Source organism: Trichomonas vaginalis, chromosome II (genome assembly GCF_026262505.1).
Source record: "Trichomonas vaginalis G3 chromosome II, whole genome shotgun sequence".
Classification (NCBI taxonomy): Eukaryota; Parabasalia; order Trichomonadida; family Trichomonadidae; genus Trichomonas; species Trichomonas vaginalis.
Genome location: NC_067204.1, coordinates 13,128,500 through 13,146,275, shown reverse-complemented (window position 1 = coordinate 13,146,275; position 17,776 = coordinate 13,128,500). Strand labels below are relative to the sequence as shown.

The 17,776-nt window shown below is 34.2% G+C and overlaps 8 protein-coding genes and 6 pseudogenes across 14 annotated transcripts, besides 1 other annotated feature; 5 read left to right on the top strand and 9 right to left on the bottom strand.

Moving 5' to 3' along the window:
- Positions 1-15,817: part of a mobile genetic element that runs on past the window's edge.
- TVAGG3_0537380 lies at positions 828-1,697 on the top strand (annotated as a pseudogene). Its single transcript has one exon. A coding segment is annotated over exon 1 (870 nt).
- TVAGG3_0537370 lies at positions 2,097-2,514 on the top strand (annotated as a pseudogene). The gene has a single exon. A coding segment is annotated over exon 1 (418 nt).
- On the top strand, positions 3,192-3,887 carry TVAGG3_0537360 (protein of unknown function, DUF4106 family; the record flags this gene model as incomplete). The annotated part of the gene is made up of 1 exon (XM_051237783.1): positions 3,192-3,887. The coding sequence occupies one exon, from the start codon at positions 3,192-3,194 to the stop codon at positions 3,885-3,887; it is 696 nt and encodes a 231-aa protein (XP_051095607.1).
- Positions 3,904-4,748, bottom strand: TVAGG3_0537350 (annotated as a pseudogene). The gene has a single exon. A coding segment is annotated over exon 1 (845 nt).
- TVAGG3_0537340 (organellar and viral DNA polymerase type B) lies at positions 5,646-6,578 on the bottom strand (the record flags this gene model as incomplete). The annotated part of the gene is made up of 1 exon (XM_051237782.1): positions 5,646-6,578. The coding sequence occupies one exon, from the start codon at positions 6,576-6,578 to the stop codon at positions 5,646-5,648; it is 933 nt and encodes a 310-aa protein (XP_051095606.1).
- TVAGG3_0537330 (organellar and viral DNA polymerase type B) lies at positions 9,182-9,793 on the bottom strand (the record flags this gene model as incomplete). Its single annotated transcript, XM_051237781.1, has 1 exon — positions 9,182-9,793. One exon carries the CDS (start codon positions 9,791-9,793, stop codon positions 9,182-9,184), a length of 612 nt encoding a protein of 203 aa, XP_051095605.1.
- On the bottom strand, positions 9,943-10,281 carry TVAGG3_0537320 (uncharacterized protein; the record flags this gene model as incomplete). Its single annotated transcript, XM_051237780.1, has 1 exon — positions 9,943-10,281. The coding sequence occupies one exon, from the start codon at positions 10,279-10,281 to the stop codon at positions 9,943-9,945; it is 339 nt and encodes a 112-aa protein (XP_051095604.1).
- On the top strand, positions 10,485-10,836 carry TVAGG3_0537310 (annotated as a pseudogene). Its single transcript has one exon. A coding segment is annotated over exon 1 (352 nt).
- Positions 10,996-11,857, bottom strand: TVAGG3_0537300 (annotated as a pseudogene). Its single transcript has one exon. A coding segment is annotated over exon 1 (862 nt).
- On the bottom strand, positions 11,910-12,196 carry TVAGG3_0537290 (annotated as a pseudogene). The gene has a single exon. A coding segment is annotated over exon 1 (287 nt).
- Positions 13,643-13,869, bottom strand: TVAGG3_0537280 (uncharacterized protein; the record flags this gene model as incomplete). Its single annotated transcript, XM_051237779.1, has 1 exon — positions 13,643-13,869. A coding segment is annotated over one exon (227 nt), but the record flags the coding sequence as incomplete, so codon positions are not given.
- Positions 15,818-16,270: 453 nt separating the features above from the next.
- TVAGG3_0537260 (uncharacterized protein) lies at positions 16,271-17,119 on the top strand (the record flags this gene model as incomplete). The annotated part of the gene is made up of 1 exon (XM_001301427.1): positions 16,271-17,119. One exon carries the CDS (start codon positions 16,271-16,273, stop codon positions 17,117-17,119), a length of 849 nt encoding a protein of 282 aa, XP_001301428.1.
- A 4-nt stretch (positions 17,120-17,123) lies between these two features.
- TVAGG3_0537250 (serine threonine-protein phosphatase family) lies at positions 17,124-17,366 on the bottom strand (the record flags this gene model as incomplete). Its single annotated transcript, XM_001301426.1, has 1 exon — positions 17,124-17,366. The coding sequence occupies one exon, from the start codon at positions 17,364-17,366 to the stop codon at positions 17,124-17,126; it is 243 nt and encodes an 80-aa protein (XP_001301427.1).
- An 18-nt stretch (positions 17,367-17,384) lies between these two features.
- TVAGG3_0537240 (uncharacterized protein) lies at positions 17,385-17,747 on the bottom strand (the record flags this gene model as incomplete). Its single annotated transcript, XM_001301425.1, has 1 exon — positions 17,385-17,747. One exon carries the CDS (start codon positions 17,745-17,747, stop codon positions 17,385-17,387), a length of 363 nt encoding a protein of 120 aa, XP_001301426.1.
- Between the last annotated feature and the right edge of the window lie 29 nt (positions 17,748-17,776).

The following is a 17,776-nucleotide window of genomic DNA, read 5'->3' as shown; positions in this document are numbered from 1 at the left end:
GGCAGAAGACATAATGGTTTATACTATTACGACTAAAAACCCCGAGTCATATAATTCTATAACAACAAACTTACAAAGTCCTCAAGGACGATATTGTAAACTAACCTTAAACACAATGACGACTAAAGCTTGTTTTGCTCTTTTGACACCAGAAGATTTTATTGTTGTGAATGGTAAAAAATACTCCTTTGAAGATACTTACTCAGATATACCACCAACAGGTTTTGTTGACTTATTTAATACTTTAAGTACGGGTGTAACATGTGCTGCAACTAGAGCAGGTTTCATTATGTTTTGGATGTCCGACTGAGTTTACTATAAACAATATGAGCTATAATACAAAACTTATATCTGGTTTTATACCAACAGTTTCTATAACAGGAAAAGGTGTCATACAAGGAATGTCTGTTCCATTGACTTTAAGTACACCTATTTTATATATTGTTTCAAACTTAGGTTCAAAGTGTTATTCGAATGTCGACAGAAACTACTATGACCAAAAGATACTTATGCGTATAAATAACACATTCTCTGCTGGTTTGCCTATTGTTCATTCGAATGCAGAGTTTTCAGCTTTAGTAAACTCAAACACTTTAGCAAACATAAACTTAACCTTAGTTGACGCAAACTTTGTTCCTGTAAAACTTTTATGTCCTATGTATTTGTCAATGACGGCAGAAAGTTTCGAATTGGAAGATGCAACTGGTGAAAGTATTGTATTACAAGAACAACTTCAACAACAAATAGCTCAAGAACAACAAATGCAACAAATAGCTCAAGAACAACAAAGTCAAGAATAAAAAAAATATTTTTTTATTTTTATAAAAATGTACAGAATAGATGTTTCAGATTTTTATGACTTCCAAGCATTCAGAAATATTGTCCATTTCGAGACTATAACAAAGCAGTCGAGAATTTGAAACGTTTAGTCATTTATGTCGACTCTGCCCCAGAATGTTATGTTATGAAAGAATGGGATGTAGTCTTTAACAAACCTAAAGCGACAATAGTTTCAGAACAAGAATGTAAACAGAAACTTAAGAAATAAAAAGTCGTACAAGTTGGCATGAAGATGTTAGATGCTTGGGATATCTTATTGTCAAAGTTAGAAGATTTTTCAGTTCGTGGTATAAAGTTTTATACACCATCTCCAAACTTCTATTCTATCTTCACTGGATATAAATATGAACAAGTAGAATGGAAAGAAAATATTATAGAAGCTTGGTTAGACCATGTCAAAGAAATTATATGCAATGGAAACGAAAAGGTTTATGAGTATATCTTATGTTGGTTTGCAAACATCTTACAACATCCAAGTGCTAAAAATGAAACTGCTCTCATTATAATTGGAAAACAAGGAACAGGTAAGAACACATTCTTTACAGATATCTTATGTAAACTGTTAGAGGGCTATTCGAACCCGAATATGACAAACTTAGAAAACATCTGTGGCAAGTTTAACTCCTCAATAGAGAATATGAAACTTATAGTATGTAACGAACTTCAAAGTATAGATACAACAAAAGTTTTGAACTCAGATGCTTTGAAGAGTCTTATAACAGACAAAGTTGGAGTTGTTGAAAGAAATATAAAGACCAAAGAGTTTGTGAAAATGTTGCAAACTTCGTTATGGTTTCAAACAATGCTGTTCCGATGAAGTTAGAAAGTTCTGACAGAAGATATGTAGTTGTCAGAACGTCAGATTCTCATATGCAAGATACAGAATATTTTGACGCTTTGTCAGAAACTTTGACATCTGACTTTTACAACCACTTGTTCTCATATTTTATGACATTAGATATTTCAAAGTTCAATCCAAGACAAATTCCACATACCGAAGAGAGACAAACATTGTTAGAAGCAAACAAGAGTGTATATGAACTGTTCATAGATGAAACTGACTTTGAGTGTTTAGATGAAAGGTCATTGTACGATTCGTAAAACAATATTGTCAAGAATATGGTTATATGACAGCGTCTAAACGAACATTCTTGGCAAATGTCAAAAGTCTTTTAGACGTACAGAATGGTGTATATACACAGAAAAATTTTCTGAGTAAATTTAAAAAAAAATATTTTTTTTATCCGATAGAAAAGATGACGAAATTCATCTCAGTAAACAAGTACATGTCAGGACTTAAAGAAGAACTAGACCCATTCACATATTTGAATGTTTACTTCTACCATTTTGAAAAGTCTTCATTCAGCAAAGTTTGGAACATCGAACCAGTTAAGTTTGCTATTGTGACTAAAAATGGTGCGAAATTTGAAGACTTAGACATAGAAGGTTTGTTAACAGTCAAAGAAAGTTTTGACAGAAGGTTTCAAACCTTAAAGAAGGCAAAGCATACAAACTTGTTATACCTTATGAACCAAAGAAAGCAGACGACTATGAATATTATGAGTCTAAAGTTGTAGAAGTTCAAGGTAAATTGGGTAAAAGATTTTAGAGTCTAAGCCAGTGTTTACTCCTAAAGAGGAAGAGAACATTGACATTGACCCAGAAATGTTCTAAAATAAAATTTTATTTTTACATGTCAAATTTCTTTTTCTCTGGCTCTGGTTCTTTCTTCTCTTCTTCTACTTTCTTTTCTTTCTTTTCTCTCTTCTTCTTTTCTGGTGGAGTTATGTCAAACTTCTCAGAACCATATTTTTGTAAAAGTTCTTTGTCCTTAATAGCTCTTCTATTCTGTTTTCTATTTCATCTTCAAGAACAGCGATGTGTCTTCTTTGCATTCTAAGAAGTTTTGTTGGACTTCATCTCTCCAAGAGGCGTCATCTCTGTCAACAAGTCTGTCATTGACAAATTTTAAGACTGCTCTGCTTAATGTTTTATGGTTCTTGTCATATTCCCAGAAACAGAACTTTAGAACAAATTCACCTTTCTTGTTTACACTATGTAAGATTTTATGGTCTACAGATGTTTTGCTGTCGAAAAGCTTGTCTCGAATATAGATAGCGAAATCGCTAGACATTTTCTAAAAAGATAAAAATTTTAATTTTTCTAAAAAATATGTTAGAAAAAAAGTTTGCTGACATTGACAAGAAATTGAGAATGTTTTAAATAAGAACAAGAGGAAGTTGGAAAATGCTCAGATAAAACCCATACATGACAAGTTCTTATTTGCTCAGAATGGTATAACAGGTCTAATTGCACCACCTGGGTCGGGTAAGACTTTCACTTATCTTAAAATGGCTGCACAACAACAAGAACTAGATGAGAAGAACCCATTCTATGAGTTAGTTGTTATTTGTAGTACTTCTGGTCAATTTGACCAAACCGTCAATTCGTTCAAAGATATTATAAAGAAGTCTAAGTTAGTATGTATAAAAGACTCTGAGTTGTTAGATTGGATAAAGAAGTACCAAAGAAGAGTTTTGAAGTATAATGCTATAAATGAGTATGTCAATTCGAAGTTTAAAGACCCAAATGAGGAAATGCAGAGAATATTAGAGAAGAAACACTTCAGAAACAAACAGAAAGAGATAGAATACATTTCGAAGAAATTGCAATCTTACGATTGGAAGACTTACCCTCATAGATGTCTTCTTATCTTAGATGATTTCGCCTCTCATCCTTTGTTAAAGAATAGAGAACAAGACATGTGTCGAATTCTTAAGAAACTTAGGCACTTTAACATCTCAGTTGTCATTTGTGTACAGACAGCAAAGAGTTTAAGTAAGGATGTAAAGAGAATACTTACTGACATTGTACTTTTCCCCGGATTGTCCGAAGACGATTTCATGGAACTTATGAAAGAGTCCATGGCAGGTAAGTTTGACAGACATGAACTATGGGAGAAGTACAAAGTCATACAAGACCCTCATACTTCTTTCAGAATTCATATCTACGCAAACAAAGTTCAAATTGTAAAAAGTCAAGCTTGAAAAATAAAGAGTGCATTTACTCTACTTGTTTGAAGTTGTCAAAATACTCTGTTATTTTTTCCTTTAACAATGGCAAATCTTCTTTGAAGGTAAGTATTGTACAACCTTTAATATCATAGTGTGTTTGGTAACGTATCTTGAACTATTTGTTTCACATCTTCATTTGGTGTCATTGAAATCGGTAAGTTTTTCGCGATAGAACCAATTTCTGTCAGATTTGTAAATCTTAGCAAGGTCGTAAAAGCTTTTGTTGTTTCTTCTGACTAAATGCAACATAACCATATCTCTGTCTTCTTCATTTTCCATCTCTTCAGTATAAATCATATACTTATAGTTCTTTTCCTTTCCTTTTGGTACCGAACGTGGTATTCTTTTCTGAAGGCTTTTGTCTTTTGCTTCAATGACTTCATCTTTTGCTTCAATGACTTCATCTTTTGCATGAAGTTTCTTTTCCATCTCTTCACGTTCTTGTCTATGAATTTCGTCAAGAAGTCTGTAAATATACCAAGCATAACGAGGCGAAGCCCACATTGCAACAGCATTTACAAGAAGTCTATGTACATACCAGCCTCTCAAACCATTTGGCAAATTTTTACGATTTTCATAGAGTTTTGGCGACCCCGAAAAAAGTCGGGGTCGCTGTGCTTCGCTCAAAAGTTCTTGTGTGCTTTGGTTTTTGAACCAATCGTCTGTATGTTTGGTATCTGGAGCAAAACATGCTGTCAAAATACTTTGCATTTGGTACATATCGTCTTTGACTGAACGAATGAGACGTAACTGTTTGTTATACTGTATGTACTCGTATTCTTCATTTATAGCTTCATGGACTATAACTGTTGTTGTGTTCTCGGTTGTTGACATATCTGTCTTTATATTCCGGATAAAAAAATAAATAAAAATAAAACTAACTTTATTTTTTCTATCTTAAGGAAATTCACTGTTTTCATAGAGTTTTGGCGACTAAGGTTTCTTACCTACTCGCTGTTCTTCACTGTTTTCATAGAGTTTTGGCGACTAAGGTTTTCCGAGGGAAGCAATCTTATGCCATTTTACTCAGATTTTTGTGCTGAATTCAGCAAAAATATATTTTAGGGTAGAAGGTTAGATCTAACCTGTTTTCTAACCTCTTTTCTCACCTCATGAATTTTCATGATTTCATCGTATATGTTTTGTCAAGACTTCTTCGTAAATGTTTTGTCAAACATGAACGTATATGTTTTGTCAAACATGAACGTATATGTTTTGTCAAGACTTCTTCGTAAATGTTTTGTCAAGACTTCTTCGTACATGTTTTGTCAAGACTTCTTCATCGTAATGAGCGTAAATCAGACAAAAATATATTTTAGGGTAGAAGGTTAGATCTAACCTGTTTTCTAACCTCTTTTCTCACCTCATGAATTTTCATGATTTCATCGTACATGTTTTGTCAAGACTTCTTCGTACATGTTTTGTCAAGACTTCTTCGTAAATGTTTTGTCAAGACTTCTTCATCGTAATGAGCGTAAATCAGACAAAAATATATTTTAGGGTAGAAGGTTAGATCTAACCTGTTTTCTCACCTGTTTTCTACCCCAGTTATTTTATAAGCGTTTCACATGGTAAACGTTATTTTTTAAATTTTGTGAAAACTCAACGGTTTGACACAAGCCCTAAAAATTATTTTACTCAGAATTTTGTTGCTGAATTCAATAAAAATATATTTTAGGGTAGAAGGTTAGATCTAACCTGTTTTCTAACCTCTTTTCTACCCCAGTTATTTTATAAGCGTTTTACATGGTAAACGTTATGAATTCGTGAGACTCTAAACAGTTTTGTAGCTTCTATTTCTTCTTTTAGTACATCGAATGTTTTAACTATGCCGAAAGTCTCTTTATATTTCTTCTTGACGTCAGATAGAAGGAAATCGTCAGCAGTTGGATAGTTTTTGTTCAGAAATGCTAACATGTCCATTTTATCTTCTGCTGGCTTTTCTGCTTCTTTCTTTAAATCTGCATAGTCGTTTCTCATTCTTTCTATCTCTTTGACGGAGTAGTTATATTTCCTAATTGCCGCTTTACATTTAGAACATTGCGGGTTCATTTTTGCGTTATATTCTGAAACCTTACCTGCTAGAACAACTAAAGCGTCAATGGTTTTCTTTAACTCAAAAGCTGCTGGTTTTATTTGTTTGTTCCATATTTTACATCTTTTATCTTTATCTCTTATCTGCCATACACATTCAGCAACTAACGAAACAAAGTTGTCGTAGGTCTTAAATTCTTCAGATTTATATATGTCAGAGATGTTCTTATATACCATGTCGCAATCTTTGTCCATAACCTTATGGTTACAATGAAATCCAAGGAATTCATAGTTTACCTTTCGTATGAACTTCTTTATTTCTACTGAGTCAGTTGGTTTCACTTCAATTTCATCGAATTCAGGAATAGTGAGCTTTTGTTGTTGGATTTCAGGCAATTTGGGTAAATGTTCCACCAGGTCCTGCATGTCGTAAAGATACTGTTCATTTTGTTCATCTTTCGCACAACAGTCCAAAGTACTTGTTAAAAGTTCCTGCTTTATCTTCTGGATTTCTGTTTCAAAAGTATATGAAGAAGGAATGAAGCTTTTCATTTCTACTAACATAGATGTTGGATTCATGACTAACGAGTTTGGTGCTGTTGTTTGAATTGTTGTTGCTTCGACTGACATTTCTGTTCTTTTATACAAAATAAAAAAAAATAAAAAAATAAAACTAACTTTATTTTTTATTTCGGGAAAATTCATGAAAATTCAAGAGGGTAGAAATGAGGGTAGAAAACAGGTTAGATCTAACCTTCTACCCTAAACATTATTTTTGTCTGATTTACGCTCATTACGATGAAGAAGTCTTGACAAAACATTTACGTTCATGTTTGACAAAGCATGTACGAAGAAGTCTTGACAAAACATGTACGAAGAAGTCTTGACAAAACATTTACGTTCATGTTTGACAAAACATTTACGTTCATGTTTGACAAAGCATATACGATGAAATCATGAAAATTCAAGAGGTTAGAAATGAGGTTAGAAAACAGGTTAGAAAACAGGTTAGATCTAACCTTCTACCCTAAACATTATTTTTGGGTCCTTTACACTCATTACGAAGAAGTCTTGACAAAACATTTACGAAGAAGTCATGAACAAAACATTACGAAGAAGTCATGACAAAACATTACGAAGAAGTCTTGACAAAACATTTACGAAGAAGTCTTGACAAAACATTTACGAAGAAGTCATGACAAAACATTTACGAAGAAGTCATGACAAAACATTTACGAAGAAGTCATGACAAAACATTTACGAAGAAGTCTTGACAAAACATTTACGAAGAAGTCATGACAAAACATTTACGAAGAAGTCATGACAAAACATTTACGAAGAAGTCTTGACAAAACATTTACGAAGAAGTCTTGACAAAACATTTACGAAGAAGTCATGACAAAACATTTACGAAGAAGTCTTGACAAAACATTTACGAAGAAGTCATTGACAAAACATTTACGAAGAAGTCTTGACAAAACATTTACGAAGAAGTCATGACAAAACATTTACGAAGAAGTCATGACAAAACATTTACGAAGAAGTCTTGACAAAAACATTTACGAAGAAGTCATGACAAAACATTTACGAAGAAGTCTTGACAAAACATTTACGAAGAAGTCATGACAAAACATTTACGAAGAAGTCATGACAAAACATTTACGAAGAAGTCATGACAAAACATTTACGAAGAAGTCATGACAAAACATTTACGAAGAAGTCATGACAAAACATTTACGAAGAAGTCTTGACAAAACATTTACGAAGAAGTCATGAAAATTCAAGAGGTTAGAAATGAGGTTAGAAAACAGGTTAGAAAACAGGTTAGATCTAACCTTCTACCCTAAACATTATTTTTGGGTCCTTTACACTCATTACGAAGAAGTCTTGACAAAACATTTACGAAGAAGTCATGACAAAACATTTACGAAGAAGTCATGACAAAACATTTACGAAGAAGTCATGACAAAACATTTACGAAGAAGTCATGACAAAACATTTACGAAGAAGTCTTGACAAAACATTTTACGAAGAAGTCATGACAAAACATTTACGAAGAAGTCATGACAAAACATTTACGAAGAAGTCATGACAAAACATTTACGAAGAAGTCTTGACAAAACATTTACGAAGAAGTCATGACAAAACATTTACGAAGAAGTCATGACAAAACATTTACGAAGAAGTCTTGACAAAACATTTACGAAGAAGTCATGACAAAACATTTACGAAGAAGTCATGAAAATTCAAGAGGTTAGAAATGAGGTTAGAAAACAGGTTAGAAAACAGGTTAGATCTAACCTTCTACCCTAAACATTATTTTTGGGTCCTTTACACTCATTACGAAGAAGTCTTGACAAAACATTACGAAGAAGTCATGACAAAACATTTACGAAGAAGTCATGACAAAACATTTACGAAGAAGTCTTGACAAAACATTTACGAAGAAGTTCATGACAAAACATTTACGAAGAAGTCATGACAAAACATTTACGAAGAAGTCATGACAAAACATTTACGAAGAAGTCTTGACAAAAACATTTACGAAGAAGTCATGACAAAACATTTACGAAGAAGTCATGACAAAACATTTACGAAGAAGTCATGACAAAACATTTACGAAGAAGTCTTGACAAAAACATTTACGAAGAAGTCATGACAAAACATTTACGAAGAAGTCATGACAAAACATTTACGAAGAAGTCATGACAAAACATTTACGAAGAAGTCTTGACAAAACATTTACGAAGAAGTCATGACAAAACATTTACGAAGAAGTCATGACAAAACATTTACGAAGAAGTTCATGACAAAACATTTACGAAGAAGTCTTGACAAAACATTTACGAAGAAGTCATGACAAAACATTTACGAAGAAGTCATGACAAAACATTTACGAAGAAGTCATGACAAAACATTTACGAAGAAGTCTTGACAAAACATTTACGAAGAAGTCTTGACAAAACATTTACGAAGAAGTCATGAAAATTCAAGAGGTTAGAAAACGTGTTAGAAAACAGGTTAGATCTAACCTTCTACCCGACATTCTCGTCAAATACAAAAAAATACAAAAAAATGACACTTTTTCATTATATAACTGTTATTTTTTGACGAAGTGAACGTTAACACTTCGTCAAAAAAATCCCTGAAATCATATCTTTTATACAAAAAAATACAAAAAAATGACACTAACTTTATTTTCTGACTTTCACAAAAGACCAAAAATAAACGCTTTACATGTATTTTTCAGCAACTTCGTCAAATAATTTTATAGCTTTATCTATCTCATCTACTTCAAACGTTTCTTTACCTTTTATGGGAGCACCATACATTTTCTCAAACTTTTCAAGTAGTTCTGTTTCTGCAGCTCTCATATCATTAGCAAACACAACCTTGACTATATTGACTGTACTGTCATATCTTTGAGTTATATTATATGTCCTTCCTATCTTATATCTTTTTGTATTGAAGTCCTTCGGTTTCTGAACGATGTAAAGTAAGCCTTCACTGCAACGTTCCGTATCGAATGAACCATATGTTATGAAGTTATATCCAACAACTGGGTCAATCCATAACAAAACTATTGGTATAAGACTTTTGTCTATAAGATATGCTCTTGTTCCATGAAATGCTACTGATATCATAAGCTCAGGATTTCTTGTCAAAAATTTCTGAGTAGAAGCAATTTTAACCCAGTCCTTCGGTCTCTTTCCAAATGGAGATAAAATGTCTGACAAAGAATATTTGTTGTATTTCTTTGAGTATCTTACGTTTAAATCACCTATTCTAACCACTTTGGTGTCATTGTCTATCTTTTTAACTGTTTCAAACTCAATGTTTGACATTTCTGTCTTTACATACAAAATAAAAAAATAAATAAAAATAAAACTAATTTTATTTTTTCTATCTTAAGGAAATTCATGAAAATTCATGAAAATTCATGAGGGTAGAAAACAGGTTAGAAAACAGGTTAGATCTAACCTTCTACCCTAAATTATATTTTTTGGTCCGGGAACAACTTTCTCTCAATAGGGGCTGTAGCGTACTCTTTGCGTAAGCGGTTCAGACCTTCTTCGAACTCTTGGTCTCTCTTCGATTTGGACTGAGATTGGAATTGTTGGGGTGGAGCTTGCTGGAACATCCAAGGGTTGGGGAAGTAAGGCATAGGCAGAGGAGGGTAGTTCGGGAAGCCTTGTGGTGGGTAGTAACCTTGAAGTGGAAATTGGTAGAAATTCGGAGGTACTTGCTGGAACTGAGGTTGCTGAGGAGACTGTTGTGGTTCTTTAGGTTCCTCTGGTTCGGGAATGGACTCGGTTGGTGGAACGTCAGTCATCTGTTTGTGTCCTGTCGGATGGAAAAACCTTTCCTGTCGGAAGGAAAAACTTTTTCTGAAGTTCGACCAAAAAGTTCTCAATTTTCGAAAATTTGAATGGTTTACGGACGGACAACTGGAAAATTTTTTCTTGTCGTCGGGAAAAATTTTTCCTTTTGTCCGGAAAATTTTTTCCAGTTGTCGGGAAAATATTTTTCTGTTGGAAGGAAGGACTCGGAATGCCAGAAGGATTTGACGAGGCAATTTACCTAATTTAAATTAACGACTGCGTAAAAGACTACTTGCGCAAGGTCATGAAGCCCAAGGTCAAGTTCACCACTATTTCTGGAAGGGCTGTCTTGAATCTCGAGACTTCGACCGGAATTCCAATTCAAATACCAGAAAACACTCCTTTCGACGACATAAAGGACGCCAAAAGAGAAGCTCTTGTTAAGTTCCTAAACAAACGTCCTTGGATAAAAATACCAAACAAGGAGAACCCCCTACCCCATATGAAATTGGCAATTCAGTCTCTCCTTCACTTCTCGGGTCAACCATTCTACATAACCTGTGAAGGCGACATCCAACCAGTTCAGTAAACCTTAACGTTTAACTTCACTTTTTTATGTTTTTTGTGAAAGTTTTAAAATAAATTGTTTTCATGAGTTTTAGACCATGTTAGAAATGAGGTTAGAAAACGTGTTAGATCTAACCTCTTCACCTAAAATATATTTTTCAATACTTTTTCAGCACTTTTCCGTAGTTATATATGAAAGACAATTCGAGATAAAAGTCATAGTACAATGGAACAATATGTTGCACACCATTTGTTGTGAACCAAACTTGAAAGTCAGAGAAACTGTTACTAGGTGGTTCGTAGAATTTAGAAGCAAAGTCATAAAAGTCCTTGCCAATACATAGAAAACTATTGTTGCTTGAACTGAAACTTGCATGGCACATAACATTTTGAGGGTCAAACACGTTTCTATAAACTGTCAAATCTGCTGGTGGAAGTATAAATTTAAATGGACCATCTGGTGGTAATGGTTCGTTCTGGTTTAGTAACCGAAGAAATTGTGCCCAAGAACGTTTGTCTACTCCCCAAAATAAAAACTCTGTATCTCTTGGAGGGTTAATTTCAATCTTTTGAAATGAAACGGTGGAGTTCATCTTGTCATATTCTAGTTTCAGATAGTATGTTCCATTTAGTAAAGAGTCGTATTTTTCTTGAAATTCCCAATAATATTTGTTCATTTGAGTTTGAAAGTCATTTAGAGTTTTCTCAAGACTTTCGTCTGAACGAACTGTAAAGATTCTCATTTCATCAAATTTGTCTATTAGACCATCAGAACCTTTATACTGCCCATGAAAATATACTGCGAACATAAATGCGTTAGTTCTATTTGAAAACAAAACTCTTCTAAATCCTATTGCCTTTGCATCTGAAGGACTTTGAAGCCAACGAATTGGATAGTCAAACCTGTATGCTCGGATGAAATTTCTTCATCTGAAATAGTCCTACCAGCATTTGTAAAGATATAGTCTAACGGTTTTGTATCTGTTACTTTTGTTGTTTTTGTTTTTCAACCTGAAGCATTTAATATATGTAAAAATATATTGTTTTAAAATGGTATGCCATTTCATATTTCTCATCTAACAAACAAGTTTCCCAACGGTCCAGCATGTTGTCTGACTGCTTGAGGGTTAGGTTGGTACCATTCGAACTTGACACTTGCAATTCCTTCAATTGCATTCAAAATGTCTGAGTCGGAGTCAACCATTTGTTCTCTCTTTGTAGTCTTGAAAGCGTCAGAAGCATTGCAGCTGTTGTGACATTGCCATGTGCATAGTAAATGTGACCATCCAAATCTGTTATGGTCAATCTGAGATTGTGTCCTTTCTTATTTCCGTCTTGTATGGCAGCAAGTACACCCATGAAGCCTTCTTTGTTCTTTCCTTCGTCAAAGTTTACTGTAAAAGGTTCGACCAGAAGTAATTTGACTTCTAACTTCACGGTACTTTCTCATATGCATATCTTGTTCTTTCCATGGGAGCATGTGCGTCTTCACCTTTTCCTTTTTTCCTTCTCAAAGGATGCAATTGTTCGTCATGTTTCCAATAGAATCTGGCAAAGCCGTCGTGTCCTTCAACTTGAGGTTCACTAACATCGAAAGGCATGTCCATAAGACGTTCTTCTTCTAACCTCTCTAGTCTGTTTGGATAATTTGCACGTGCTGTTTCAAATCCATTTCGTAGCGAAGACCAGACAATTTGTCATAGACTTTTATGGGTCTTCCCTTCCTATATTGAAACTTCTTCGAAACTCTCCAACCATATCTTTGCAACTCTGCTTTTTATTCTAGCAGATTTTTATCCATTCTATATGGGGCATTTTTTATAAAAATAAAAAAAATATTTTTTTTTCTCTTTACTTTACATAACCGCCTGCTGCCATAAGTCTTTGACGCCAACCCATACCAGCTAATGAAGGTTGACTTGGTTTAGTTTCCAAACTAAACTTTGGTTTTTGGTTTATCTTCAGATTTTGGTTTTCTTTCTTCTATCGGTTTTTCGTCACTTTCGGTTCCTCTGACTTTACTTCACTTGCAGGAACAGTTGTTGTCGTCAACATCTTCATAAATATCATATGCCATTTGTTTTTGTTTTCCTTTCAATTTTTGTGTTTTGGTTGTAAGTTTAGAATATTTCGACTCTAAGTCAATGAGATTTCTATAATGAACTGTTGGTCAGTGAAAGTAAACTTTTCCATCTGTTGTCTCGAAAAGCTCCTTCAGACTTCAATATTTTATTTGTGAGAGTCTGTTTCTTTTTTGAGATACTAGCCGTTCCATTTTTATGAAAAGTGACTTTGTAGTTAGGGTTTGTATTTCCAGACCTGGCCACTTTCTATTATTGAATTTTTCTCTTCATCTGTAAGTTCTTTGACAGGTTTTGACAATGGTTCTGAACTTTTTGTTTGTGGTGTCAAATCTACCGTTTCAACTTCTTCGGTCATTTCATCTCAGTAAAAAATTTTAGTTTGGTTTGTTTTCAACTGGTTGTTTAGGTTTTTTAAGTCGGTCTAAAACTTCCTGAGGTATAGGAAGAACTTGACAAACACGTTGTGTAACTGCTGGAAGCCGACAAATCCATCTTGAACCCATTTGTCTCAATGCTGCATTGTTCATTTCATCTCAATAAAAAACTTTACATTCCCCACGTTTGAGGCGGTTGAGGTTGGTTATTGTTTACCCATTGTTGTGCATGGTTATATCCTCTGTTAAAGAATCTTTCACCTTGGTCCATATAGTGTCCTGCTTGGTTATAGTAGTCATTTGCTTTGTTATAATAGTTTCCTGCTTGTCTTCCTACATTGTCCATCCATCCTTGAACTTTTCCTCTTGTTTCAGGATTTGGAATAAGATTTGTGGCATCTCGTGCTACATCCCAACCTTTCTGTACAGTTTGTATAATAGGTTGTGCTTTCTCTTTAAGTATACCTAATGTACTCAAAATCTTCCTTCCAACTCCAAATACACCTCTGGCTATTGTTCCCACTGCGGGCAAAAATCTGGATGCAACTCCTGCTAATGCGCCAAATAAACCCATTTCTTATAGGATAAAAAATGACGAATCCGAACAAGGACCCCTATGTTTCTAAGGCAACAAAGAAAGCACTCATGGTAAAAATCTTTAGTTCAACACCAAATGCTTGGTTTATGGATATCTTGGAAAACATTCCGAGGTATAGAGAAGATGGACCACCATACTGGCTAATATTTGTCGGTCAAAACACAAGATACTGTGAAGCCATACCATTATGGTCCAAAAATATTTTAGATGTGAAAACTGCTTTGACAATATTCGTTGACAAATACCATCCAACAAAACTGACATCTGACTGTGAAAGTTCTTTCAAATCAGATGATATTAAAAACTATCTGCGTTCAAAAAATGTAAACCAATATTTCATTGTCGACCAAAACCATTCTGCTCTTGGTGTCATTGACGGTTGTATAAAAATGTTAAGAGACTTAAACCAACCACAAGGTGGTGAAGCAAATGAAATGTCATATGACGACAAGTATAGACACTTCTCCATGGCAAAGATGAGACAAGTTTTAAATATTTACAATAACCGTAAACAAAAAGGTTTGGGAAACCACTCCCCCGAAGAAATGAAAAACAACCCTGACTTAGAGAAAGACTATATATTTAATAATTTAGTCAAAAGAGACAAACAAGAAAGAATGCCGGGCTTCAAACTTCAGAAAGGTGACAAAGTAAAAATAGAAATACCTAAACGCGACCCATATGAAAATACTATTGACTATGACAACAATGGGAACCCGACAGGTACTCACATTCGTGTTCGTAAAAATAGAAGAAAGTATACAAGAGAATATTATGAAGTTTTAGGCAAACATGGCAAAATGTACACACTGCAAGCAGAAGATAAAACTACTATTGTCAGACCTCGTTTCAAACTTGTCAAAGTTCAAGGTGGTATACTTTCAAAGACAGTTCCTAACAAATATAAGACAACTCCTGACGAATATGCTAAAGAAGTTGAAAATGACGACTAAGCAATTCTATACCATGCGTAAACTGTCATGTAAGGTGGCATGTAGTCTTTACTTTGTCCCGTTGTTTGCGTATATCCTGAAACGCGATGTGTATGGTTTCCTCCTCCCTCAGTGTTACTCCAGTAACAATTTATAGCAAACTTAACGTTGTCTTTAACATCATATCCTTTACCTTTTGTCATTGCTGACCAATCCCAATATCTATGCTTATGCCAACCTGCTTGAGATGTACTTAAATCTATGTAGTGACTGTGTGCAGGTAAATTTTCACCTGAAATCGTTTTACTTCCACCTGTTTCCTTTGAAGAGTTTGCACAATACAAAAACCTGTCGACTATTTGAGTCCAAGTTCCAAAACCCAGAACTGTTTCTGGTCTGGTAGAGTTCATTGACGTATAAATAGAGCCTATAGGATATAATGTTTGAAGTATTTCTGTCTTTAATGTTTGAAGCTCTGTTTTGTCTGCTTTCTTGTCATATAAATCTTGAGCAGTGAATTTAATATTATGTTCATCCTTCATGACATAAACATCTTTACATCTAATGTTTCTCATCGTCGTTATGTCGTCATCCGATGTTAAACCTTGTGGAAAGTTAGGAGGTTTACAATATAATGCATCCCCACCAGTTCCTTCAACCGTTCCTTCAATACTTTCTATACCAACAGTTGTGAAGAATTCATGTGTATGAGTCTTATTTGCTTTCTTCTCTAACTCATCGTTAATATAAGTTTTATCTGCTTTAAGGTCTAAACATCCTGAAACCCATCCTGTATCGGCTTTAGTTTTTAAAATCTTCGATGTCCATTCATGATACCAGTCAACCCTTTCTTTCATTTCGTTATCTTTTTCATCCACATATTCCTTATCTGCTTTCTTCTCTAACTTACTAGCCACATATTCCTTATCCGCTTTCTTTTCAAGGCTAACGTTTAAGTCTGTTATTTCAGATATAGAATGTATATGAGTCTTTTTAGAATATTCGTTTTCAGCTCTTGTCACTTCACTTGACATTTTATTGTCAACATATGTTTTGTCTGCTAGTTCAGGATGAGTATGTTCTTTTGTTGCATAAGCATTGTTAGCTCTTTCTTCTTCTTTTGCTATTGCATCGTCTACATATTCTTTGTCAGCTTTGTTGTCAACATCTGCTTTCAAAAGAAGTTCATTTATAGGTTTCTCGTTTAAAGTTCCTTTTGTTGGATTTATACAGACAGTATGGTTCTTATTGTCTTGAAACAGAAACTCATCTGTCATTGGGTTTAATGTCAGTTTTAAGTTTCCTTCTTTCAATGACTCAGATATCTTAGAATAGTTTGAAAAGTTTGTTGTGTTCTTATTTAGAGCTTGTATAATGAGTTGTCGGTTGTGTTGTATTTCTCTCATAGACGCTGTTTCATTTGACATTTTTATTCTAGATAAAATATGCTTTCAATAGAAAAAGAAAATTCTAGAGTTGCTACAACTAAACCATTAGATGAACTTTTTACTAATGTCGGTCAAAAGTTTGAGACAGAGACCGTAAAGCATGAAGGCTATCGTTTTGACTACCCGTTAAGATGGTTAAGAGACCCATCCGTCACAAAAGCTATTGGCTTTCGTAGAATGAAGTTCATTTCAGAAGCCATACATGGTTTTCCATTTACAGTCGGTTTTGAAGTTCGATACTATAACAAAGAAAAACGTATGTATGAGAAATTTGAACAGGGAAAACTTTTACAAGTTAGTTTGCTTGTAAACTTAGAAACAACTCTTCAAGCTTTTCAAGAAAAAATAAACGATATCTATATCGAATATGCAAACCAGTATAACATTGACGAAGGAGAATACCATCTCGATATTATTTATGACAGGAAAAATGCAACTGTTAAAATCAATAGAATAGAAGACCTTGGAGAAAACGTTTATATTTCTACAAAATATAACAACTTGGCATGGTATAGATTTATGAGGATGTTAAATCAGCCTGCAGCATATCCAGTACACCCAGACTTTTATGAAGTCGAAAACCCTAATGGAACATATGAAAATGTTTTCGACCAAGATGCTATTATTGTTCATGCTTCATTTTCTGGCGCCCAAAACTCTTTCTTATGCTTGGCAAATGACTTTTACGAAAAACCTACAAAGTTATACGAACCACCAAGTGGAAGTATTTCAGACTTTCAAGTATGGTTTACTACAGATGGAAGAAAAAGAATAATTCCATTATACCATGCGTTTTACTTAGAACTTAGTTTCATATACAACTACTATCGAACGGTAAAAATATAATTTTTTAATACGGTTGAGGTGTTGGATTTGGTTGCCAACTAGACTGTGGTGCAGGTTCAGGCTGTTGTATGACAGGAGCTTGTTCTTCTGGTTCAGGGTCTTTAGGTATAATACCAACAAACTGACCTACTCTTTTACCAATATTTTTGACTCCGTTCCAAATTCCTCTTCCTACGGTTTTTATTCCATTCCATATACCTCTTCCAACTCTTCTGAAGAAGTTTCCAATACTACTGAAGAAACCCATTTTACTATATGTAAAAATCTAATGTCCACCTAGTCTCTTACGTTTCCTGTTGAGTTCCATAGCATTCTTTAACTGGAGCTCATACATTCTGTTTCTCCTCTGGTAGAAAACATATTCTGGGTCAACTCCTGTGTTCGCGTCATCTGCATAAAGTTGTTTATATCCCACTTCAGGGTTTGTATAAAACTCTTTCCATCTCATATTTGCATACCATGGTGGCAAACCTAACGCAGCGTCATTTGACATGGCAGTTTGCATTTGTACATCTGTTGGCACTTGACCATAGTTTGCCATTGCAGTTTGTATTCTAACTTCATTTGGAATATTCTCTGGGTTTGGTTGTCCAGGTTGCTGTGCATTCGCTAAGTTCTGTGCGTCCATTTAATATTAGATAAAAATATCTCTTACGA